The sequence below is a fragment of the Cervus elaphus genome, chromosome 5 (assembly GCF_910594005.1).
Source record: "Cervus elaphus chromosome 5, mCerEla1.1, whole genome shotgun sequence".
NCBI classification, from domain to species: domain Eukaryota; kingdom Metazoa; phylum Chordata; class Mammalia; order Artiodactyla; family Cervidae; genus Cervus; species Cervus elaphus.
In genome coordinates this window covers 81,729,944-81,757,387 of record NC_057819.1, presented here as the reverse complement: position 1 = coordinate 81,757,387, position 27,444 = coordinate 81,729,944, and the positions used below count along the sequence as shown (strand labels likewise).

Genomic DNA, 27,444 nt, shown 5'->3' with positions numbered 1-27,444 from the left:
GTCAGACAGAGAAAGGCAAATATATATCACTTATATGTGAAATCTAAAAGAAATTGATGCAAATCAACAAAGCAGAAACAGACTCACAGATAAAGAAAACAAACTTCTGGTTACTAAAGAACAAAGGTAGGGAGAGGATAAATTCGGAGTTAGGGATTAACATATACACACTAATGTGTACGAAATAATCAACAAGGACCTACTATATAGCAGAGGGAATTCTACTCAACATTCTGTAATAATCTGGGACTTGCCTGGCAATCCAGTGGTTGAGACTCTGTGCTTCCACTGCAGGGGGCACAGGTTTGATTTCTGATCAGGGAACTAAAAGCCCACATGCCCTTTGGCAAATGTGTATGTATGTATATGTAGGTATATATATATATACACACACACACACATAAATGTATATATTCTGTAATAACCTATATGGGAAAAGAACCTGAAAAAGAATGATATATGTGTATGTATAACTGACAACTTTGTTGTACATCTGAAACTAGCACAATATTGTAAATCAACTATACCCCAATATAAATAAAAACTCATCGGGTAGAGAGGGAGGTGGGAGGGGGGGTTGGGATGGGGAATACATGTAAATCCATGGCTGATTCATGTCAATTATGACAAAAACCACTACAATATTGTAAAGTAATTAGCCACCAACTAATAAAAATAAATGGAAAAAAAATAAATTAAAAAAATAAAATAAAAATTCAATTGAATTGAAATTCAATTCAATTCAATTCAATTGAAAATACTAAAAACCTCGAATAGCCAAAGTAATCTTGAGAAAGAAGAATGGAACTGGAGGAATCAACCTGCTCTTGAGAAAGAAGAAAGAACTGGAGGAATCATCCTGCCTGACTTCAGGCTCTACTACAAAGCCACAGTCATCAAGACAGTATGGTACTGGCACAAAGACAGAAATATAGATCAATGGAACAGAATAGAAAGCCCAGAGATAAATCCACGAACCCATGGACACCTTATCTTCGACAAAGGAGGCAAGGATATACAATGGAAAAAAGACAACCTCTTTAACAAGTGGTGCTGGGAAAACTTGTCAACCACTTGTAAAAGAATGAAACTAGAACACTTTCTAACACCATACACAAAAATAAACTCAAAATGGATTAAAGATCTAAATGTAAGACCAGAAACTATAAAACTCCTAGAGGAAAACATAGGAAAAACACTCTCTGACATAAATCACAGCAGGATCCTCTATGACCCACCTCCCAGAATATTGGAAATAAAAGCAAAAATAAACAAATGGGACCTAATGAAACTTAAAAGCTTTTGCACAACAAGGGAAACTATAAGCAAGGTGAAAAGACAGCCCTCAGATTGGGAGAAAATAATAGCAAATGAAGCAACAGACAAAGGATTAATCTCAAAAATATACAAGCAACTCCTGCAGCTCAATTCCAGAAAAATAAATGACCCAATCAAAAAATGGGCCAAAGAACTAAACAGACATTTCTCCAAAGAAGACATACGGATGGCTAACAAACACATGAAAAGATGCTCAACATCACTCATTATCAGAGAAATGCAAATCAAAACCACAATGAGGTACCATTACACACCAGTCAGGATGGCTGCTATCCAAAAGTCTACAAGCAATAAATGCTGGAGAAGGTGTGGAGAAAAGGGAACCCTCTTACACTGTTGGTGGGAATGCAAACTAGTACAGCCGCTATGGAGAACAGTGTGGAGATTTCTTTAAAAACTGGAATTAGAACTGCCATATGACCCAGCAATCCCACTTCTGGGCATACACACTGAGGAAACCAGATCTGAAAGAGACATGTGCACCCCAATTTTCATCGCAGCACTATTTATAATAGCCAGGACATGGAAGCAACCTAGATGCCCATCAGCAGATGAATGGATAAGGAAGCTGTGATACATATACACCACGGAATATTACTCAGCCATTAAAAAGAATTCATTTGAGTCAGTTCTAATGAGATGGATGAAACTGGAGCCCGTTATACACAGTGAAGTAAGCCAGAAAGATAAAGAGAAATACAGTATACTAATGCCTATATATGGAATTTAGAAAGATGGTAACGATAACCCTATATGCAAAACAGAAAAAGAGACACAGATATACAGATATACAGAACAGACTTTTGGACTCTGTGGGAGGAGGCGAGGGTGGGATGTTTCAAGAGAACAGCATCGAAACATGTATATTATCTAGGGTGAAACAGATCACCAGCCCAGGCTGGATGCATGAGACAAGTGCTGGGGGATGGTGCACTGGGAACACCCAGAGGAATCGGGTGGAGAGGGAGGCGGGAGGGGGGATCGGGATGGGGAATATATGTAAATCCATGGCTGATTCATGTCAATGTATGACAAAAACCACTAAAATATTGTAAAGTAATTAGCCTCTGACTAATAAAAATAAATGAAAAAAAAAAAAACCACTACAATATTATAAAGTAATTAGCCACCAACTAATAAAAATAAATGGAAAAAAAAAATAAATTAAAAAAATAAAATAAAAATTCAATTGAAACAAAAGAAAAATTTAAGCAAGCAAAACACCTAAAAATACTCTGAAGAAGAATAATGGCAAGTAACTCTCTCTACTGGATAGTAAAATATTTTTTTAAATCTATGATAATTAATGCTGACATGTTAAATAAATATATAAATGCAACAGAATAAAAATTCTACATTATACCCATGTAAAAAGTACTATTATAATAGCACAGAAAAAGGAAATAGACATAAACTAATAAAATATATATAGAATCTATATGCTGAAAATTACAGAACACTTATGGGAAAAAAATCAAAGAAGTAAAAAAAAAAAATAGAAATACCAGGTTCATGGATCGGAAAACTCAGCATTGTTAAGGTGTCAATTGTCTTCAAATTGATCTATGAATTCAATGCAATTCAAACAAAAATCCCAGAAAGACATTTTATAAGTATTAACAACATGATTTTTTAACATGATTCTTTTATTTATATGCAAAGGCAAAGAGACTAGAATACCCAAATTAATTCTGAAAAGGAATAACCTTGGAGGATTTACATTACCAAGTTCAAGACCTACTATAAAGCTACAGTACAATGTTGGCATACAGATAGACAAATAAATGGATGGAATAAAACACAAAGTCCAGAAATAAAGATATGGCCAATTGAATGTCTACAAAGCTGCAAAAGCAATTTAATGGAGAAGAGAGTCTTTTAAAAAATGATAATGAAACAATTGGAAGGGACAACAACATACAAAGGGAGGGGAGAAAGGGAGGGAGGGGAGAAAGGGAGGGAGGGAGGGAAGAGAAATAAACCAGGATCCATACCTCATATTACATATAAAGTTAATTCCAAGTGGATTATAGATCTATATGTAAAACTCTAAAACTTATAGAAAGAAAAAAATAGGAGGAAACCTTTGTTACCTTGGGTTAAGCAAAGTGTCCTTAGATACACCAAAACACTATGCAAAAAAGAAAAAAAATTAGACTTCTCAAAATGTTTTAAATGTTTTCTCTATGAAAGACAAGAGAATAAAAAAACAAGTCAGACTCTAAGAGAAAATATTTGCAAGTCACATATTTGACAATGGACTTGAATCCAGAACACATAAGAAATTTTTAAAACTCAACAATGAGAAAACAAACAGCCCATTAAAAAGATGAACAAAGGTATACAGGTAACAAATAAGCACATGAAAAGATGCTCAATATCTTTTACCATTTGGGAAATATAAATCAAAACCACAATGAGGTATCACCATACTGTTATTGTTCAGTCACTCAGTTGTGTCCGACTCTTTGCAACCCCATGGACTGCAGCACACCAGGCATTCCTGTCCTTCACCATCTCCCTAAGTTTGCTCCAACTCATGTTCATTGAGTCAATGATGCCATCCAACCATCTCATCCACTGTTGCCCCTCCTCCTCCTGCCCTGCAACTTTCCCAGAATCAGGGTCTTTTCCAATGAGTTGGTTCTTCACATCAGGTGGCCAAAGTATTTGAAAAGTTAAAATTAAAAAAGAAGAACTGACAATAGCTAGTGTCAACAAGGTGGAAGCAAATACAACTCTCATATATTGTTGGTGGGAATGTAAAATGGTGTGGCCACTCTGGAAAATAGTCTGGCAGCTTCCTTTATTTATTTTTATTAGAGTATAGTTGCTTTACAATACTGTTAGTTTCTGCGGTACAGCAAAGTGAATCTGTTATACATATACATCTATCCCCTCTTTTTTGGATTTCCTTCCCATTTAGGTCCCCCCAGGCAATTTCTTTTAAAGTAAACAAACACCATAAAATACAGTAATCCCACTCTTATTTATCCAACATTAGCATTAAACCTGTACACAAACATTTATATTAATAGCAGTACTCGTAATCATCGAAACAGAAACCCAAATGTCCTTCTGTTGGGGATTAGATTAATACATCTTACATATTCATACACTGGAATATTTCCAACAATAAAAAAAGAATAAACTATGATACACAGAAGAGCAACATGGATGAATCTCAAAATAATTACTCTGAGTGAAAGAAACCAGACCCAAAAAGAGTACATTGTATGATTCCACTTTTATAAAATTCTGGAAAATGCAAACTAACCTATAAGTGACAAAAAGTTGATCAGTGGTTGTCCGGTGAAGGGAGTTGCAAGGGCGGCAAGGAAGGGGAAGGGCAGGATGACAAGGGATTATAAGGAGACTTGTGGGTGTGATGAGCATGTTTCTTAATTGCAGTGATAGTTTTAGCAGTAGCTACCTATGTCAAAACTTATTAAATTGTTCACTTTAAATGACTGCAACTGGTTTTTCCAGTAGTCATGTATGGATGTGAGAGTTGAACTATAAAGAAAGCTGAGTGCTGAGGAATTGATGCTTTTGAACTGTGGTGTTGGAGAAAACTCTTGAGAGTCCCTTGGACTGCAAGACTAAACCAGTCCATCCTAAAGGAAATCAGTCCTGAATATTCATTGGAAGGACTGATGCTGAAGCTGAAGCTCCAACACAGGAGAAGCTGAACTTCTCCTGATATGAAGAACTGACTCATTAGAAAAGACCTTGATGCTGGGAAAGATTGAAGGCAGGAGGAGAAGAGGACGACAGAGGATGAGATGGTTGGATGGCATCACTGACTCAAGGGACATGAGTTTGAGTAAACTCCGGGAGTTTGTGATGGACAGGGAGGCCTGGCGTGTTGTGGTTCATGGGGTTGCAAAGAGTCAGACACGACTGAGCGACTGAAATGAACTGAACTGAACTACTGTATGTCTATTACACTAAAATAAAGCTGTGTTTTTTTTAATGACCTCCCTCTTTGAACATGTTTGGATTCCTCTATGAGAAGTTGTAACTTTGTCAGTTTACAAACTCTGTTAGTTGTTTTGTGTCATCTTGGTTGGGTTATGGTACTCAATTATTCAATCAAATATTAATAATAATGTAGGTGTTGCTGTAAAGGTGTTTTGTAGATGAGATTAATATCAGTTGAAAGAAAGAAGGAAAGGAGATTATCCTAAATAACATTGATAGGCCTGATCCAATCAATTGAAGGAACTGATGTTTCCCTGAGAAAGAAGAAATTCTGCTAGTACACTGAAGCTTCAATTCCTATTAAGAGTCCCAGCCTGCCAGGCCACAGATTTCAAACTTGTCTAGCCAGCCCCCCAAAACACATAAGCCAAGTACTTACAGTAAATCTCTTTATACAGAGTGAATATATTACATATTAATATGTTGTATATCTTACTCTATCTTTTATAATGGCAATATATATGTATGAATGTATGTTATATGATTGGATATATATACACAAGTATCTCAGTTCTTTTTCTTTGGTATGAAGTAGCCCAAATATACATAGTCACTACTGCTGCCACATTACCTTTTCTCTCCCAGTCTGCCCCTATGACCTCATGGTGAGTTCCCTATAACCAGCTGACTGAGGAAGAGAAAACTCAGGACTGGCTTGAAACCATTCGTCTCAGATTGGGACTTGAACCCACATGCCTGGACTCAAACCCAACCAAAACCCTGTTTGGGACTCTAACCCACCGTCTTTTAATTAGAATCACTCACCTGGTGTCTGGACTCACTGAGGCTGAGGATCTTCGTGTCTCAGCACAGAAGGAATTCAGCCAGGGGCAAAGTGATAGGCAAGAAGTAGATTTATTAATATGGCATGCTTGTAAGAGATGCAAGCAGACAGGCGAGGGAGCTCTGCTCCAAGGATTAAGAGGGCTACACTTTTATAGTCAAAGAAAAGGGGCAGGGGTAAAGACCGCCTTCTTCAAGGCTCATAGCACTAGCCCCTTCTTTGTATCAGACAGGAGAGTGTCTGACCCTCAGGTCAAACTGGGATTATTATAGCCTTATTCAAATCGGTAGAAGGATGGTGACATTTTTCTTTTTCCTAACGACCTGAAGCACATCTCATGCTTTTATTTATAGCTTAAAAGTTAAGCAGGGCTTCTCTGGTGGCTCAGTTGGTAAAGAATCCACCTGCAGTGTGGGAGACCTGGGTTCAATCCCTGGGTTGGGAAGATCCCCTAGAAAAGGGCATGGCAACCCACTCTTGTCTGGAGAGTTCTTGTCTGGAGAACTCCCATGGACAGACGAGCCTGGCAGGCTACAGTCCATGGGGTCACAAAGAGTCAGACACGACTGAGCGACTAAGCACAGCATAGTTAAGCGAGCCTACTTCATCCCACAAAGTTCCAATAGCCTTCCAAAGCGATCATTGACTTATGATCTCTCAAAGTTTCCTAGGTTTCCCTCTCTACCTATAGTCCACTACTGGGACTTCTACAACTACCTGTTATTGTTCAGTCACCAAGTCCTGTCCAACTCTTAGCGACCCCATGCACTGTAGCCCACCAATGTAGCTCCTCTGTGCATGGGATTTCCCAGGCAAGAATACTGGAGTGGGTTGTCATTTCCTTCTCCAGGGGATCTTCCCAACCCAGGCATCAAACCCACATCTCCAGCGTTGGCACGCAGATTTTTCACCACTGAGCCAGCAGGGAAGCCCAACAACTACCTGTGTATCGATCTTGTTCTACCACTGTCAGGTCTACAAATGGTTTCGCACAATATGTAGGCACCTCCCCAAAAAAGTGGACAGCTACAGCACTATAGCGGTAGTACACCCCTTTCCAGTGCATTCTGAAGGACAGTAGTGAGAGTAAATCTCCCCAGTGGGCAGAATTCTGATCAGGGCACCTGGCTGTTCATTTTGAAAAGAAATGGCCAGAGGCATAAGTCTGACTCATGCTTGTGGCCAATGATTTGGCTAGATAACCAGGGACTTGGAAGGAACATGATTGGAAAATTGGTAACAATTTTCACTATCTAGGTCATAGTCCTGTCTGAATGAGCAAAGAATGTGAAGACATTTATATCTGATGTGAATGCTTACCAAAGGTGATTTTAGCAATCAGAGGTGGATTTTAGTAATCAAGTAGATAGGGTGGCCAGCCATCCCGTCACTGCCCACTGGCTTATGAACAAAGTAGACAGATGGCAGGGATGAAGGTTATGCAGGGGCTCAGCAGCATAACTTCCACTCACCAAGGGCTAACTGGCTACAGCCACTGCTGAGTGTCCAATCTGCCAGCAGCAGAGACCAATGCTGAGCCCCGGCACCTTCCCTGAGGTGACCGGTCAGCCACCTGGCGGCAGATTGATTACACTGGACTACTTGCACCAGGGAAGGGACAGTGCTCTGTTCTCACTCTGCACGTGGATTTGCTTCCCATGCATGTACTGCTTCTGTGGACTTCTGGAATGCCTTATCCACCATCATAGTATTCCACTCAGCACTGCTTCTAGTCAAGGAATTCACAACAAATGAAGTGCAGGAATACGCTCATGTTCACGGACTTTACTGGTTTTATCATGTTGCCCACCATCCCGAAGAAGCTGACTTGATGGTGGAATGGCCTTTTGAAGACCCAGTTACAGATGTAACTAGGTGTCAACACGTTGCAGGGCTGGGGCAATGTCCTTCAGGAGACTGTCTGTACTCAAATTAGCATTCCGTGTATGGGGCTATTTCTCCCACAGCTAGGATTCATGGTTCCAGGAGTCAAGGAGTGGAAATAGAATGGCAGCATTCAATATTAACCCTAGTGATTCATTTGAAAAATTTTGTTTCCTGTATCTGCAACCTTATGCTGCTGATCTAGAGGTCTTCAAAGGGAGGAATGCTTCCACAGTCACATGAGGATTCCCCTGAACTAGAAGTTAAGACTGCCACTTCCATTTGAGACTCCTCATCCCTCTGAATAAACAGGCAAAGATGGGAGTTACTACACTGGCTGGGGGGATTGATACTGACTACCAAGGGGGAAGGGGGTTGCTACCACATAACAGAGATAAGGGGAAGCATGTCAAATACAGGAGATCCCTTAGGGCATCTCTTAGTACTATCATAGCCTATGACTAAAGTCAATGGAATACTGTAACAATCCAATTAAGGCAAGATTTCTAATGGCACAAACCCTTCAAGAATGGATGTTTGGGGGCATGCCACCAGGAGAAAACAAAACAAAACACACAACCAGTAACGAGGTGCTTGCTGAGGGTAAAGGAAATATGGAATGGGTAGTAGAAGAAGGTAGTTGTAAATACCAGTTATGACCACCTGACCAATTTCAGAAACGAGGACTGTATGAGTATTTATTCCTTATTTTATCATGAATATGTCTGTGTATTTTTTCTTCCCTCTCTTATCTCCTTGCCATCTAATATAAAATGTATTAATAAAAGCTAACTTTACATTAGCGAAGTTACAGGATTATTAACATCATTCACGGACTTGGCCTCCTCTTCTGGGGAAAGTGATAGTATATTTTCAGTCACACACAGGATAAATGTATCATGTTAGGTGGAAGCATGACTTTTTTGCTGTCTTTATAAGAAGATTAAATGTGGTTTAAGGATATGTGTATTGGTGTCAGGTTGACTGGATATGATCTGTAAGGATCAGTTTTGGTTTTTTTGTGTGTGAGGATCAGTTTTATGTGTTAAATTGGCTAGGCTCTAGTACCTAGATATTCAAACACTAATCCAGATGTTGTTGTGAAGATATTTTTTAGATGTTGTAACATCTACAATCAGTTAACTTTATGTAAAAAAAAAATTTCCTGGATAATATGGGAGGACCTTATCCAACCAGTTGAAAGGCCTAGAGGTTTCCCTGAAGAAATTCCACTCCTGCCCAAGTGTTTCCAGCTTGACCTTCCTTATGGCCTGCACTACAGATTCCAGACTTGCCAACCTGACCCCTACCATTGCAAAAGCCAATTCCTTGCAATAAATACAGATTAATAGATAAGACAATTGATTGATAGACAGGAGAGAGAGAATAGATATCCACAGATTACATCTCTATCTCCTCTGTGGTGGACACACAAACTACCAAAGAAAATCTTGCATCCCTTGATGCAAGGCATGTCCCCTAAAATTCCTGGGGAAATCCCAGAAGTTCAAACGATTATTCTAATGGAGGAGCCTATTGGACAGGTCAGGGCAACACTCCTAGTGTTCCTTCAGGGCATGCCTTCAGATATGTTAAGTCCTTTCATATTTATTAAACTATCTGTAACACATCAGAATGCTACACAGTCACTTAAAAACATGTTGTTTATCAACTGTCTCTGAAAGGGGATACAAAACCTCACAAGAGTAATTGCTTCTAAGGAGGGAGCCCAGTGGCTTGGGAATAGGAATGTGAGGGAGAATTTTCACTTTTTGTACTTTAGGAATGTTGAATTATGTGAATCTATCATCAAAGCTAGGGATTGGCAAACTGCAATCCACAAGCCAAACCTAACCCACTGCCTGTTTAAAGTTTTGCTGGAACACCTTCATGCCCATTAGTTTATATACTGGCTATGGCTGCTTTCATTCTGCAATGGCAGAGTTCAGTCATTGAAACAATTACATACACCACATACATTTCATCATATGGCCCACAAAGCATAAAATATTTACTATCTGACCCTTTACGGGAATTTGCTGACATCAATTTAGATTTTTTAAAAATAGAAAAGTAAACTGACATTAAAAAATTAAAAGATGCCCCAAAAGAACTGAAAACATCTGTCCACACAAAAACTTAAATGTCAATGTTCATAGCAGCACTAGTCACAATAGGCAAAAAGTGGAACCAACCCAAAAGTCACTCAACAAATGAATACATTAAACAAAAGATAATGGAACATTGCTTGGCCAGAAAAAGGAATGAAATGTTGATAAATATTACAACACAGATGAACCTTGAAAACATTATGCTAAGTGAAACAAGCCAGACACAAAAGGCCACCTTTCATTTATGTGATATAATTATGATTTCATTTATGTGATATGTCCAGACAAGGCAAATTCACAGTGACAGAAAATACATTAGGGGTTTACAGGGGTTGTGGAGGAAGGAAGAACAGTGACTGCAAGTGGGTTTCTTTGAGGAGTGATGAAAATGTTCTGGAATTAGATAATGGTGATAGTTGTATAACTCTTTGAATATATTAAAAACCACTGAATTGTATACCATCACCAAGTAGAAGGCATTTCACAGTAGGGGAAAGTTCTACATCCCAATTATTCCAAACATCCATGAGATCTTAGGTAAGTTTCTTTCCCTGTCTGGTCCTTAATTTCCTTCTCTATAATACAGATGCAATAGGACAACGTGGGAAAAGGCCAGTAGAATGAGATGTGAGGGGAGATTTGGGGGGCCTGACTTCCCAGAATCCTTTGCTCTTTCCCCAAGATTCATAATCACTGACTCTAAAAACCACTATTTTCATCATCATCATGTTCCAACTTCAAAGCACTTTCACATACATGTCAGTTGATACTCACAACCACCCTTTAGGGAAAATAGGTATTATCCCCATCTTACAGATGAAGAAATTGAACTTCAGAGTCGAATGACTTGCCAAAGTTCATACAGTGGTTAAATGTAGGAGGTGGGACTCAGTCCTAGGTTCTGTCCACACCACACTGGCCTCTCTAAAGCCCTAGACAGCAGTGTCCAGGAGTCTCATTACAAACTATACATCGCTTGGATAAAGCAAGGGAGGAGAGACACAAGGACTTGGGCCCTCCTTGGCCTTTTCCTAGGAACCTCTCTATATCAGCACGGCAGCCGTCTGTGCATAGGAGTATACACGTACACTGGTGTGGACACCAAGCCCCTGGTGTCACAAAGATGTACATAAAGGCACACAGGACCTGCTCAACAGGTGACAGGTCACTCCTCATTACCAGAATGGTGGGAAAGCTGTACCTTTAGTTCACGGGAGGCCTGAGAGTTCAGAACTCTGGGGGTCTGCTCTCTCCTAAATCTACAAGACTCATTAACCCTTCTCATGAAATTTCTAGAAGGGACAGCTCCTCAGTGCTTAGCAGACAAGAGAAAAGAGGAGACGGGAGGGCCTGGGAATTATCCTCATTGCCCTTGCTGAAGTAGAGACTAGGAAAGGGAATAATAGTGAAAAAGGGCATTCAGCCCTAAGCTCAGAGAACTGGACCTAAATCTCAAGGAGTATCTTTGAGATGACTGCTGTCAAACCCAGGTCAGCCCTTGTTAAGTCAGTGTCTGAGCACTAGTAACACTACCAGCTACGTGTGCTTCAGCAGGTCATTCACCCTCCCTGATTCAGTTTGCTTATCCAAAAATGTGGCTAATGACTGCTGGGGTCTAGCTCAGAGGGGATTTCAGTGGCATAAACTGAAATGCTTTAAAAATAAAATGTACTTTATGAACACTCTTTCATTCTCCCACAGCTGCCAAGGAAGAATGGCTGAACACACTTGGGGAGTAACCCATTGACGGCTTTCCAGGGCTTGCCAGCAAGGGGGAGTCAAACCAAAGGCTAAAGTCTCTTCAGGAAAAGCCAGGTTGCCCATGTTTGCTTGCACTTTTTTTTCATTTTACCAATAACATTTATCAAGTATTTCCTACAGCATAGATGCTGTTCTGGGAGCTTGAACATAAAGCGGTGAAAAAGAAGAAATGGTTCTGTTCTCAAAAAGCTTATTTTCTACTTGTGAAAGATTAATAAATTAATGAATGTCAAACACTGGCAGGTGCTGTGCTGAATTTAACTGGGTAAGGTTAATAGTGATCGGGGAGTGGTACTGTTCCTATAGGATGTCAGCAGGCCCCTCTGATAAGAGGGTGTTTGAACAAAGACCTGAAGGAAGGGGATAGTTTGGGAAACAGCCACACTTCTGGTCTAAGCTAGAGAACACTTGAGTTCTGGGGAGAGACAAGACACATTGTCAAGGGAAACAGAATTTCCTACCATGCTGGTTCGGTTTGCCCTTCTTGGATTCATTCTCTACTCTTCTTCCTGCTATGTTCCCTGGGGAGAGGGGGGGCTGACCCCTAGACTGGATCTCTGGGTCATCCTTGCCATCTGCTGCCTTTCTGTTAGGTTCAGCCAAAAGGAGGCCCCAGAAAATTGGAGTACAGGATGAAAGAAATGGGATACTGATGCTCCAGCTTTCTCAGCCTGGCCACAGCTCTGACAGTGGCTGCATCCCTCTGCCACAGCTCCCATCAGCTTTCCACAGCCCTTTTGTAGTCCATCCTCCCATGCGACCCTCCTGGGTCCCAGTGGGTAGGGGCTCATCAGGAGTCTTGCAGGATTAACCTAGGTGAGCACCAACTACCTACCTGTGCCAGAGTGCATTGTACATAGTTGCCACCTAGACTGCCCCTCCCATCAGGATGAGGGATTTAACCCCAGAGGCACCCATCATAGATAAATTGTGGACCGTGGCCTCAGTCTCCTCTCTCAAGCTCCAATTCTGTCGAATTATTCCAAACCAGCAAAGGTAGGGACAGAAATTGAGGTTCTAGAGTCCCCCCTATTACTTCCTTCAGACCTCACTGCCCTGGAGGTTTTTCTCCCTAAGATCCAGCCCATAAACTTCCTATGTGAAGGAACTTGACCTACCTAACTCCCAACACCAACAGCTCATTGCCCAGTTCATTTCCTTGATAGTATTTATCACTACTTCCCTGTAGCTCAAATGGTGAAGAATCTGCCTGCAACGCAGGAGACCCGGGTTCAATCCCTGAGTCGGAAAGATCCTCTGGAGAAGGGAATACCCATTCCAGTATTCTTGCCTGGAGAATCTCATGGTTAGAGGACCGTGACAAGCTACAGTCCGTGGGGTTGCAAAGTCAGACACAACTGAGTGACTAACTCTACTATTATTCATCACTACTGGCTTTTCACTGTGTATGTCAGCTCTGTCCACTAGAATGTACATGTCACAAAAAACAAGAACTTCCCTGTTTTATTCTTTGTGAACAGCATCTTAGACTCAAGTATAAACCTCAAATGTTTCTCAGTGAATGAGAACAGAAATGAGTATAAAGCATCTCTGCTCCTTAGCACCCTCCACAAGGATTATAGCCCTAAGCCTAGACAAATGGCTTAGGGTCACCGGCCTGGGCAGCTACTCTCAGAAGCATCTCAGTACTGCTGGCTTCTCCAGGTGTATGTGGGCAGGAGCCCCAAGCGAGACAAGCAGATAACCCAGGAGTCAGAGAACCACTCAGGTTCCATTTTGCTAAAGGCCCTCAGCTTCTCCATTCCTGAATGGCTAGAGAAGGATTTAGCTAAGAGACATGGTCTTCCAGTCTCAGCATCTATCATACATAAGAATCAAAATGCAGCTCACCAAACCATCTCCACCAATGACCCAAGAAATCTTGTGGGTGAGTGCTGCTGGTTATTTTCCTTCACTTAAGGGCCCCAAGCCTTGGCCCTCCAACTAAGACCGGATTCAGACCAATCAGTATCTCTTTAGCCCCATTCTGCTCCACACTATATACCCACCCCACCCCTTTGTGGCACCACTGCCACCAACCAAGCCATCCCCCCTTTACCCCCAAAGAAACCCAACAGCTCAGAAGTGCATCAATTGACCTTTAATGTCCAAAAGAGGCGTGGATGCAGAGCACAGGAGATGTGGCGGGGTCTCAGCCCCTGCTCCAGAAATGAGGGAGAGATGAACACAAACTAGACATTTCCAACTGGCCACACAAGTCTGAGAGGGCAGGGGGAAACAGATCTAGACATTCATAAAAAAATAAAACCTAAAATCAAGCACTCAGCATTGTGCCCACCAAATGATTTGATATGGGGAACTCACTCACCATCCAAGTCCCCACCCTCCCCTGTCAGCATCAAAAAGAAAGCTCAGTACACACTAAAGGCTTGGGAAGGGGGCATTCTCCTGCCTCCCCACCAACCCCAAGGATGGACTTGGAAGAAAAAGAGAATGAGCTAAATCCCAAACCCCCCACAGGATCAACCCTACACATGAGAGTTTTCAATGCAATTTATAAGAATCAATAGCTCAATCAGCAATGACTTCCCCCCCGCCCCATCCCCCACCCCATCCCTTTTGATCCACAGATAAGATTTCCCCGGCACTCCCCTTGGAATCTCCTACCACTAGTGACCCTGCTCCATCCCCAAATTCCTGGCTTCACCACTGCAAGACTGACCTCCTCTGAAGTTCCCCCAAAGCCCCTCAACAGCCCTTTATCACTTCCATCCTGCCTCCCACAAGAGGCTGCCACCATTCACAAAGTCACTTTCCCTCATCACTGAGACTAGGCTCCAGAATAGATGGTAGCATGGCCACCTCATAATGGGCTATCCTCCTAAAGCCCTCCTGGGAGCAGATGGCCATAGGGCAAGCAGTGTCTAGGCCAGATGGCTGAGGGGGGTGATACCTATACTCACCCCCAAAACAGATGCCCCAGAGGTTAACATAAGTCCACTTATCTACTCATATACCCGAGAGATTCCACAGTCCTGCCCCTCCCTCCCCTCTACCCCAAACCAAGATACACACACACATTCACACACATATACACAGAGGAAAATCAAGGGAAACATTGATTTGGTTTGATTGCTAAGACCTAACTAAGAACTAGTCATCAGAAATTCCCTTGCCAGCCAACTAACAGGGGCTGCTCTAAGAGAACTCCAGAGGAATGAGAAAACCAAGGGCTAAGCAGGGAGCAGACAGAAGGAGGGAAGAATGAAAACAAAACAAACAAAATCGAGCTAATCCTACCCTCAACATCCTCCAAGCATGAGCTCTGGCAGGAAGAATAAAAGAAGGTAATCCACAAAGACACAGCCCTTACTTACAAACTCTTCTGACAAAGACAGCAAGACAAGTCTGCTCCCCACTCCCACACACCACAGACAAACACGTCTCAGGGCCCCTTAAAGAATCCAGCCCCAACCCCTGCCCCAAGCCGTGGAATCACAGTTCAGTGGAATATTCTCCCTGGTACTAGATCAATCCCCCTACCCTCCGTCCTATCCCTCTCTCCTTGTCAATCCTAACACTGTCCCTCCCGCAGCCTCCCTGGCCCTCCTAAAGCAGCATCCACCACCAGGAAGAGGCAGCTGCAGTTTTAGTTCTACCTCCAGAAACCTATTTCTTTTCCCCAGCCCTCCTAGTCTTACAGTCTTTGTTGAGGGCTTTTTATTTGTATAGGGAGAGAAAGAGAAAAGGGAGGAGTGGGAGAGATTTCCTAGTGCAATACAACCAAAAAAAAAAAAATTTAAGTCTTGAAAAATAAACATAAAGCAGCCTTCTTCCCCAGGCAACTAAACAGAAAGAAGTTTGGTTTTGTTTACTGCGACATACACATGAAATCAAGTATACAGTCCATGCAGTAGCACAGCCATTGGAGAGGACATCCTGATGCTGGCCCCAGTGCAAAACAGTCCCAGCAACGCTGCCTGCTTGCCATTGCTGCCGCCGCCACTGACACCTTCACTGTGGCCACCTAGCCTGACTTGAAGAGGAGGATTGCAACTTGACCCAAGTAAAAATAGATGAAGTGCTTTGTCTCATGTGTAACGTAGCTGCCAAAATTTCGGCCCACGATACAGTGCCAGGTAGGGTTATATTTCTTGTCAAATTCCTAAAAGAAGAATAAAAAGAAGAAGAAAGGTGATTAGGACAGCTGGAGGATGAGAAATCAGAATAAGAGTCTGATTGGTTTAGCTGTCTCCCCCCACCCCACCCCCAGTCTATGGCCTCAGTTCTCTGAACTTCAGGAGCTCAGGTTCTAAGGTTGGCTAGTACACTCCTTCGTTAATAATACCACAAAGGTTCCATTATTTCTCTCTAGAACTTTACACCCCTAACATCTCCTGTCTCTCTAGCTACAGTACTCAAAAGCCCACCCCGCAATTCTTCAGCAAGGGAACCAGGAAAACCAACAGAATTAAGAATCACTCCAGTGATGTCACACAGCATTGAGTAAAAGAGAGAAGCAAGTCTCCCTGACTTGCCACTCACCACATTTCACACTACTAAACTAGCATTTCCAAATGACAAAAACCAAGACACTAGAGCAAAATGAGGACTGAACAGGAAGCAATTCTAAGCCAACTTTAAATGCACTCCAATGTGCCAGGGACTATGTGAGCTGTAAGCACAGAACAAGGGCCTCAGTCATGAGATCGAGGCAATTCCCTCACTTCTCTCAGGGATCTAAGTTCAACATCAAAAGCCAGCAAGGAAATCCTCAGGACGTAATCAGACAGGCCCTGCCACCCTGTGAACCCAGCAGAAAACAGATGGCTCAATTCTAGATGCATCCTGCCATGACCGTGAAAGGAGAGCAACCCTCCACCACAGGCTCAGCAATGCTGCCAACCCTGGAGCTCTGTCTGCCAGGAGCTCAACCAATAACTTGTTTAGTTTTCTCACAGCCCCCATACCACATGACTCCAAAAGGTATTGGCAAACAGTGGAAAGGGCATGGATCACCACATAGAGCTTTATTCCTGACTGAAGACTGTGTAACATAGGAGACCCATAGTTGCTTCTCCATAAGCAAAACAAGAAAGCAGGACCGGATATAATCTAAGGATTCTCCTGAGAGTCCCTGATTCTACACTTTCTCCCTGAAAAGAACAGAAAAAGCATCACTCAACAAGGAACCAGCACCCCTAGCAGCTTTGCTGGCTCTGTATCCCTTGGCTACACACACAGAAAAAGTCTCTCAGAATTCCAGTTTCCACTTCTCATACCACACACAGACAACAAAGAGCTCTGTAAAACCCAAGGACACTATACCACCTGTATGGACCATAATGCCATGCCTCTTAGGCATCCTTGGGATACTAGAGCTGACATTATCAGACTGGGACTATGCCACCAATGCACATGGACCCTGACCGGAAATTAGGGACCCTGAGTACCACCCCTCACCTCTAGCTCAGCAGCTTCCTCATTATATACATGTTAATTGTATCTATTCACCCATTCATTCAGGGATTAAATCTACTGCCCCAATAATGCTTATCTATTCAAAAAAAATATATATATATATATCTGCTAAGTCACTTCAGTTGTGTCCAACTCTTAGCGACCCCATGGACTGCAGCCTACCAGGCTCCTCCATCCATGGGATTTTCCAGGCAAGAGTACTGGAGTAGGGTGCCATTGCCTTCTCCGATATATATATCTACTGCCCCAATAATGCTCATCTATTAATTTTCAAGCACACCCTTTCCTTAAGAAGGTAGGGAGAAGGTAATTAGTACTTGAGTCCATTTTTTACGGGGGGCAGGGGCGCACAAGTCGACTTGTGGGATCTTAGTTCCTTGACCAGGGACTGAACCCAGGCCACAGCAGTGACTGCGCTGAGTCCTAACCAGTGGACCACCAGGGGTCCTTTTAAAGAGAATAAGAGGAAATCTCCTACATAATGAGAATTACTATAGGGCTACCCCACTTTAAATGATGCAGCTCCCCAAAAATTTGTTTATGATCTTATCCATTCAAAAATCCCTGATCTTCATTTTGAATAGTTCTGAATTGGGACAGTTATATTTAATCCTGAAGTTTCACGCCCTGTTGTTCTGCAGTCACATAATTATCTGTAAACACACACACACCCCAGCACAGTTCCTATTAAGAGCTCTTAAGGTGAATGCTTTAGGAAATAAGATTCATTCCCCAATTTACCTGCTCTGCAAGTTCCCAGGGTTCTGTCTGCATGGAATGCACCTACTTTCCTATGTCCCAGCTCCAGCCCTCCCTGGGGCATAGGTGAGCTATCCCAACCACCAGCCACAGTTCTCCCAGCACACCTTCTTGATATAGGCAGCAATGTCCTTCTCTATGTTGTACTTCTCCATAGCCTGTGTGGCACAGTCAACGGCATCTTGTTGCATGTCCTCAGACATGTCTGCATTCTTGATCACTGCCTTCCGGTCAGACATGGTGACACTGCAGAAGAAGCAGAGAGGTGAGGCTGCAACCCTGTGCTCCGGGCAATGAACAGGAACAGCTGGGTGCCGGGCCTTAGCGGGAGAAAGCATCACAAAAGGTAAGGGCAACAGAAAATACAGACATGAAGCATTTTAAGAGGGAGATCCTAGGATTTTAGCAGAGATGAGGCTGCCAAGTCTGGGAAACACAAGGCAAATAGTTAAAAAGACATAAGCCGTCAGTTTTTGTATGTAAAATGAGGCTTTTCCAACTCTAAATTTATCTATTTCTAGTATTCTGAACAGCATCAACAGCCAAAATGCTACAATATACCAGCTCTCAGCTGTATCCTTGGGCAAGTTACTTAACCTTTGTGCTCTGTTTATCATCTTAAAATGGGGACTTGAGTTAACCTGAGGGTAAACCAGGTGGTATAACACCTGAACATAATAAGCCCTTGATTTAATGACCATTATTATATCACTGGCATCACAGTAGGAAGATGAATTAGGTCTGGTCCTTGAACAAGTCACTCAGCCTTTCTGCATTTGATTACTTCCATTTTAGCAATGAGGATAGCTCTCTATCAGGAGTTGTTATAAGAATTAAAATGAGGTTATATGAGAACACTGTGAACAAGGGCAGTCTACACAGTGGTCTGTCCCATTAACCAGATTCAGCCCACCACCTGCTTTTTTAAAAAGCTTTATAGAAACACCCTACAACGGCAGAACAATGGCAGGGTTGAGCAGTTGCAAGAGATGATATGGCTTGTAATGCCTAAAATATTTACTATCTAGCCCTTCACATAAGAAGACTGCTAAGTCCTAGGCTACCAATGCCCAATAGTGACAGAGACAACAAAAGGTAAAGAATTATTATTTTAACTGCACTGCTTCATAACCCTGTCATCTAAGCCACTGCATTCACCCTATAGCAATCAAAGTTCCAGGGCAGACCTTGCATAGTCCCTCCTTAGGATAAAAGAATTCCAAGTGGGCTGCCCAGGGCCTGCCTAGCAGTCTATGGCATGTGTAGTGCTTTGCAGGAACAGAGATGAGCTGCAAAATCCTGTCCTCTGTCCTTGACCACAGTCTCTGCAGCAAAAATCTATATCCCCCCCTCCCAGGTACTATTCCCCTAAGCACCATTCTGCGATCAGCCCAGTGGGCAAAAGATGCTGCTGTTTCAGCCCTGTCTGATACAAAGCTACACATGAACCTGTCTGCTCAAGGAGAGATCCCTGGTATCATTTCAGGCCACCTTGATCTGAGTCCACACTAACCTATGGGTTGGACGGGTGGAAAGCAAAGCAGAATTCATGACTACTTCAGCCTGCACCAGATGCAAAGGATGCACACATACCAGCTGCTAACCACACAGCCCTTTAGTGCATCCAGAGTACCACCTTTGTCTCGCACTGGCAAACTAAGCAGGGCTGGTTCCACTTCAGCAAGAAGTGGCAGAGCAATGGGTTAGTGCCCCAGCGCCCTCTGCTCCCACACTTCTGAGAGAAATAGTCAAGAGCCTCTAGAGGAGTCTGTGAGTACCACCTGGGGCTGAAGAAGAGGTCAGGAGAACCCAGTTCAAGGCCTACCTATTATGACCTGAGGCAAATCAGCATCTTTTTTTAAAAAATAATGGTTGGAATAAATGCAGCACCTTCAATGGGTGTGAGCAAAGGTACAACAGCAACACAGAGAATATTCTAAGGCTAAGTGTGGGGCAAACTAGTGTCACCTGGTGGCCTATCCCAGGTTACCACTCAGAAGGGAGCACTGTTTACAAACCCAAGGGTGGGAGTACGGCCCGGTTACAGTATGAAATCAGCATCCCTTTTCCCAGCAAGCTAACCTTCTCCACCGCCTCATCCTCAAAAGTCCAAAGGAACAACTTTGTCACAGTGATTAAAAGCTACCTTACCCTCCAGGAGAGCCTGCAGTTACATAATGTTGGTCTTGTGACTACAATGCCACGATTCTTCACCCCTGGCCCCCCAGGCGTCAAAGAGGTGGCCTAGCCCCAGCCTCCCCTGTCCAAGGTGCCAGGGAGAAAAAGGGAAGGGAGGGGCCAACGTAGCCCCTCCCCCCGGGAGAGGGGATGGGGGGGGGGAAGCTAGGGACCTGGGCCTCCAGACTGAAGAATGACCAGAGGGCCCCAAGCCAGCTGCCTCAGTCACGAGCCAGGGGCTCCTCTGAAAAGCAAAGAGGGCACTCCAGGACAGCTCCCCCTCCTCTATTCCCGGCCTTGCGACAAAAAGGCCAAGCTTTCGAACGACACGACCCGCCCTCCCCAGCCCCCAACACGCACAACGCTTGTATTTCCTCCCTTCGGAACCCCAAGGGGCCGTCTCCCTCCACTACCCCATCCTCCAGAGGGCTGCAGTCCCGAAGGCCGGCACCTGGGCGATGAGAAAGCATCCTCCCCGCCACCTCCACCCGGCCGGCCGGCCGCCCTCCCCCGCCCGGCCTGGAGCAGCGCCGGAGTGACGGGGCGTCCTCGCTGCAGGAAGGACGCCCCAGAGGGTGGCGGCGGGAGGAGCCGCGTCACGCCCGAGCCCGCTCCGCCGCTCTCCCTCGGCCCCGACACCATGGCCTCCGTGCGCACAGAAAGATCCCGGGGGGCTGGAGGCCTCACAGCTGCAGCCTGGGGCCCCGGCCGCGCCCCGAGGTCCGAGGGTACAGGGTGGCGCAACCCTGGGCCAGAGAGGCGCCGGGGGCGTCACGCCGAGGCCGGACCTGCTCCGGGCCTCGCGGCCGAACCTAGCGCGTCGGGCCACCGCCCCGGGGCGCCCCCACCCACCGCTCACCTTCACAGAGGCGAGTTCTCGCGGGGCCCCGGGGGAGTAGCGATGGCCTGAGGCAGAGCGCGGGCAGGGCGGTGTCCCTTCGGCTCCTCCGGCAGCAGCCGCCGCCGCCGCGGTCTCCGGCTCCCGCAGGCCCGGGCCGAGCGCTCGCGCCGCCGCCGTCCGCCCTAGAGCTTTCCCGGCCGCCCGCGCTCCGCCTCGCGCCCGCCGACCCGCCTGCTCCGCGCTGGCGCCTCGCAGCTCCGCTCCGCTCTGCCGCTGCTCTGCCGACGCGCGGTCCCCACTGAAATAGCGCCCCGCCCCCGCCCCCCCGCCGCGCGCGCCGCCGTCCGCGCTCCCCATTGGCTGGGCCCTCCCGGCCCCGCACTGCGGGCTTCTCCCCGCGCCGCTCTCGCCCCACATCTTGTTTCCTCCCACAATGCCTCGGGGCGGAGGGAGGGGGTGGGGAAGGGGAGCGGGAAAGAGTTGGGGGAGGGAGTCGTGGCCTTCAGAAGAGAGAAAAGAAGTATGCGGACCCCTCTACCCAGGGCTGGAGAGGCCAGGCCTAAAAAGGAATAAAGAGGCAAGGTTCAAAGTGAGGGAAAAAGAGGGAGGGGCGTCAAGACCCCAATCCGAAGAAGAATAAAAAGGAAGAGTGGGATGGAGATTTCAAACGCTGGGAGCAGATGGGAAAAGGGGTAGAGATCCTAACCTTTGAAAGAGGAAGGGAAGGAGGTGAAGTCATCAGCTTTAAGGAAAACAGGACTCCTTCCCTCCCCCCAAAACTGTGGGAAGGAGAGAACAGCCGGCACTACGGAGAGGTAAAGCCATAAACAGCCCCAGGGCTCCCCTCCCCGCACTTTCGGGGAAGGCCTCTTCCCTTCTGCTCTGTCTTTGTTCCCGAGTCTTAAGGCCTCGAGACCTAAGCTCCCAGCTGGGACCCCAGCTGCTGTTTAGCTTCAAAAGCAACGGAGGCAGACCCTACGCACAATTGTGAGAGGGGAGGTTTGTCTTCGATACACAGGCCCATGGAAGAGAGATGAAAGTAAGCCATTTTTGGTCAGTCCGCCCTAACCGTCTGGTTAGACGGGACCGGAGGGAGAATGAATAGAACCTCCTAGAGGTACAAACCAAAGTATGTCAGGACTGCCAGGACTCTTAAAATTCACCCCATCCATATTCCTCATCTTATAAACACGGAACAGAGAAGGGCGAGCCCTTGGCATACCACCATGTTTCAGGCCCGGACCTGGCCTCTAGGCTGAAAAGTGATGCTTGTAGGCAGCAGTCCCCCTGGTGTTTGTGGGTGGGTGTGTAAAATACCTGTGCACACTGGGAGAGTGTATGCCCTCCAGGCCACCCCGCCCACCGCCAAAGGAGAGAGAGAAACAGCTGCTCTTTTCCCGTCCACCTGCTTCACAAAGGAAGTGTCTACTTAAAGGGTTGGTGAGGGTCTTTTGTTGTTGTTGTTATTTAGGCAGTAAGTGCTTTCTGACTCTTGTGACCCCATGGACTGTAGCCAGTCAGGCTCCTCTGTCCGTGGGATTTCCCAGGCAAGAATATTGCAGTGAGTTGCCATTTCCTTCTCCAGGGGATCTTCCCGACCTAGGGGTTGAACCGAGTCGCCTACATTGTCAGGCGGATTCTTTACCACTGAGCTATCAGGGAAAACAGAGCGTCTTTATTGGGAGCCAAGCATTTGGCCCACACAGTGTGATTAAGAAGCTTCCATTCATTCCTGTCAATTTCCCTTCATTGCCCCAAACCATGGTCAGGAAGTTGGACTTTTTCTGGCCCTCGCCTGCTCTTTGGAGCATCATAATTTAGTGTTCATTATGAGTCAGGGGGAACGTGGAAAATCATCCCCTTTCACTCCCGCTTTTGCAACGTGCTCTATCATCTTCAACCTCAATCAGATTTCAAAGAAACAGGCAAGACCTGTGGTAGCCCCTCACACCAAGAGTATTCTGATGTCAGCCTCAGTGTGAATGAATGGGGGGTGGGGCATATATAGTCAGGAGGAAACTACCTAGGAGAAGTTCAGTGACTTGCCCCAAATTACCTAGCTGGTCAGCGGCAGTATTTAACCCCAGGCTGTCTGTTCCCAGTGCCTACACTTTTAGCTTTTCCACTATCCTGACAGAGAAAAAATAAAACTATAAACGAGGCATTGGGTGCCCTATTTAATTATGCCAGCATTTCCTAAGCTTATCTGACTCCAAAGACCTTCTTTATGCAGACTTTTTTTATTAACATCTCCAGGAACTATTTCACAGAACACAGTTTTGGAAACTTGTGCTATACTAATTACTACTATTTATGTAAAGTGCTTACTGTTTAGGATAATTACTATACAGCCTAGTAACTATTGTAATTAATGTATCTGCTTAACTTGGTGGACATTTCTATTTGATACTACTACAGGTTCATGATTGTCCAGTTTTCTGTTGCACGGATAGCAGAGCCATGTCTTCAGATTTAAAGATCATCTGGGACTTACGTTTTTGTCATATCTTGTGAGCCCCTTACCCACTGGCTACTTCTTTAACTTAAGGATTCCCCGGGGGACTGTGGTCAGCTTAAGTAGTGTACACCATGGTTTAAGTCTTCATGGCCTCCCTAAATTCCAGACCTCCACTGTGGGTGCCCCACAGGCTCTTTGGATTCTTTGCATACACATATATCCTGCCTGGTCATTAAGAGCATTGGCCCTGGAGCCAGAATGCCTGGATTTTAAACTCTTTCCACCACGCAACCAGCTGTGCAGATCTGGCCGACCCATTTAACATCTCAAAGTTTCTTTGTCCTCGTCTATAAATCAAGAATAATATGCCTACTTTATAAAGTTATGAGAAGATGCATGAAAAACTCTTGGCACAATGCCTGGTCCATATAAGTATTTAATAAATGTTAGCCATCATCAACATCTCTCTTACAGACTTATTTCCCTTTCCTGTGTTTCTTCCCTCAGTTCCTGGCCCCATCAACCACCTCAGAAACCCACAAGCCCGCCTGATTTCCCTACCACATCTCTATCTCCATCGTCACTCACCTCCTGGCCGTTTCTCCAGTCCATGTCGCTTTCATTAGGAGTGCCTCATTCTCATTGTGTACACCCTGCAACTGGCACTCATCATCACTTTCAGTAGGTTCCCTGCCCCCATTCTTGACTCTTGCTCCCCAAATCCACATGGCAGTGGCAGTGACCTATCTAAAATGTGAATCTCCCAGGCACTTTCCTCTTCCCTGCTCAGAAAAAAAGACCCTGTTCTTTCCCATAACTTACTTCCCCTCCTCTCCCTCCATTCCCCACCCCCAACAAATGAACTCCAGCCTCTCTGCCCTATCTCCCTCTTCAGGCTCGAGTAACACAGTCAGCTGTTACCTGTGGCTTCCCCTACACCCAGATTCCACACCTTTGTTCATGTGGTTCTCTTGCCTGTGAGGCTTGTGGCTTTCTTTCCTGGCTCTTTGCCCCTAGGAAGACTTCCCTGAATTCCTGGTGGGAAGCATGCCCCTACCCTGTTTCAGTAGCATCCAGGGCTTATCACCAACCCCATTTAATTAAACTGGTCTGTCTTATGTTTGTCTGTAGTTCCTTGCACAAAGGGATCACTTCTTATTTATGTGTGGGCTGCAGAACCTGACACAGTTCTTAGAACATGGGAAATTCTCTGTATAGGTATTAGTTAAACTGATCATGCACGTTAATGACTGAAACATACAGCTTGGAAGGGCACATTTCTTTTTTTTTGTTTTTTTGGAAGGGCACATTTCATCTCTTCTCTGCTCAAAGAACACGGGGTCCTTACTGCCTAGTGCAAGTTGCGAGCTAAGGTAAGTCATTGTCAGCCCTGGGGAAACTCCAAGCCTGATTTCTGAGTTGATTTCCTTCTCACATTCTCTGGGCATTTGCCTGATATCCTTACACTGTAAGGTAAAGACCATCAAGGCTCTCTCACTTCAGCTGACAGGGTCACCTATAGGGAAGAGACCATGGCAGTGACAGAGATCCTTTCACCAAGCCCTTTTGCTATTGACTTGTTTCAAGGACTCCAGGAGGATGGAGAAGAAGGGTGGGAACAAAAACACATATCATATTGCCATGCAAACTCTGGTCCCAGTTCCTTCTGCCAAGTCCCCACTGGGAAAACTTAAGGAAAACAGTCCAACTAGAACTAGTGGAATTTGCTGATTTTTGGGGTGGCCTTGCAAGACATACTTCCCTAGGCAACCATTTACTAAGTCCCAATTATTGCCCCTCCTCCTCCCCAGTCCCTTGAAACTTAGAGGAGCCAGCCAAGGTCAACCACATGACTGGAAACTGAAGAGGTGAGCACTGGACTGGGAGTCAAAGACGAAGTTTGAAGCCCAACTTGGCTCTAGTCAGGTCATTTCTGTAAGGTCCCTGTCAGCCCCAAAGTCTGATTCTCTTGTTTCAATGCTCTATCCCAAGGGGCATCTTCCCTGTGGATGGAAGAAATTTCTCAGGCTAAGAGCCTCTCCCTCAGGTTAAGTTTAAATGCTTCTTTCCTGTTCTTTCTATCCATGTAGTCTGAATTCAAAGAGCATTTCTCTACACTCACACCACCCACCAAAGGTGGGATATGATTTTGTTTGCCTTTTATTCCCTCAACTAACAAAGCAACTTACTATAGCTAAGAGTCAATTATGTTTAGAGCTTCAATTAAAATATTAAAGCAAACGGTCACCAAGAAGGAACCAAGACAAAGATGCTCCAATGGAAGTAGTGGTTTCCTTATGATTTAGGAAACCACTAAATCATAAGGAAACCACCAATTTTTCCTTCATTGTCTGGACAGTCCCAAGGAATCCTGCCCCTGCTGTGGAAGAACCAAGACAATGGTACGGAATGTGTCAGCTATTGAATGTCCAAAAGGCCAAGTTAGGGTTCTTGGGTGCAAGAAATACCTGAAGAAAAAAAGCAGGACCCGAATACCTCCCCTGACTCCAGGGACCTGCAACCATGGAACTGTCTCCTCAGGGCAGACCAGTTGTGACAAATCTCCAGGTTTTTCTTTGAGTCATCCCACTCCTGATCCAAATTCCCGAAGAATGGCATCTGATTGGGCAGATTGAGTCATAAGTCCACCTTTTGACCATGGACATAAACAGCAGCCTAACAGACCTTCTGAGATGGATGGGGGCATAGATGAGAGTAAAATCTACATGCATTTACAAGAGGCAAGAGAGTGGGTACTGGGTGAGCAGAAACCATGGAGAGCCTCAAGAGTGGGAGCTAGGGAGGACTTCTCTGGTGGTCCAGTGGTTAAGAACCTGTCTTTCAAGGCAGGGGACACCAGTTCGATCCCTGGATAGGGAACTAAAATCCCACATGCCATGCTGCAACAGAGACCCAGTACAGCCAGTTTTTTTTTTTTTTTTTAATTAAATGAATTTTTAAAGAAGAATGGGAACCAATGTTATTTATGAGGGGATTCTCATCCCCACTGTTACAAAAACATACACTGTGCTTTCTCACCCTAAACCCCTTAGAGTGAGGTGGGAAATGGTGAGAGGAGCTCTAAAACATGAGGCCTGCACCACTTTGCCTTCCTTTCTGAAGACAATTTTGGAGAAGAAAACTTTGCCTTGTCAGGCATATTATGGCATATTCCAGCTGGAAAAAAATTTACCCTTCTCACCAGGAAATGGAGGCCTACCTTACATTTCAACACAGTAATGTATATGTAATCTGAATAGACCTAAAAGAAACTTTTATGTATATATATTTGTGTATATATATACACACACATATATTTTATAGTTCATATACCATAAATTCACCTTTTAAAATTGCACAATTTGGTAGGTTTTATTTTATTCATAGAGCTATGCAACCACTGCCACCATCTAATTTTAGAAAATTTTCACCACCCCAAAGACAAACCCCATACTCGTTGACAATCCTGCCTCCTTTTTCTCCCAATCCCTACTAATTTACTTTCCATCTCTATGGATTTGCCTGGACATTTCATATAAACTTTTAATAATGATGTTTCATATAAACAATTATAAAATATATGGATATAGCCTTTTGTAACTGTCTTATTTCACTTTGTATAGTGTTTTCAAGATTCATCCATGGTATAGCATGACTCTACTTCATTCTTTTTATGACTGGTTAAAACTTCATTGTATGAGCATACTATATTTTGTTTATCCATTCATCAGTTGGTGAACATTTGGGTTATTTCCACTGTTTAGCTACTATGGATAATGCCTCTGTAAACATTCATGTATAAGTTTTGTAATGATGTATATTTTCAGTTCTCTTGGATATACACCTAAGTGAGGAATTGCTGGGTTTTATGGGCCTTCCCAGGTGGCACAACCCATCTACCAAT

General features: G+C 44.4%; 1 protein-coding gene across 1 annotated transcript; it reads right to left on the bottom strand.

The window, feature by feature from the left end:
• Positions 1-13,948: 13,948 nt before the first annotated feature.
• Positions 13,949-21,352, bottom strand: DYNLL2 (dynein light chain LC8-type 2). The gene is made up of 3 exons (XM_043902772.1): positions 21,101-21,352; positions 18,171-18,309; positions 13,949-15,988 (listed from the first exon to the last, which is right to left on the bottom strand). Exons 2-3 carry the CDS (start codon positions 18,300-18,302, stop codon positions 15,851-15,853), a joined length of 270 nt encoding a protein of 89 aa, XP_043758707.1. The 5' UTR covers positions 18,303-18,309; positions 21,101-21,352; the 3' UTR covers positions 13,949-15,850.
• Between the last annotated feature and the right edge of the window lie 6,092 nt (positions 21,353-27,444).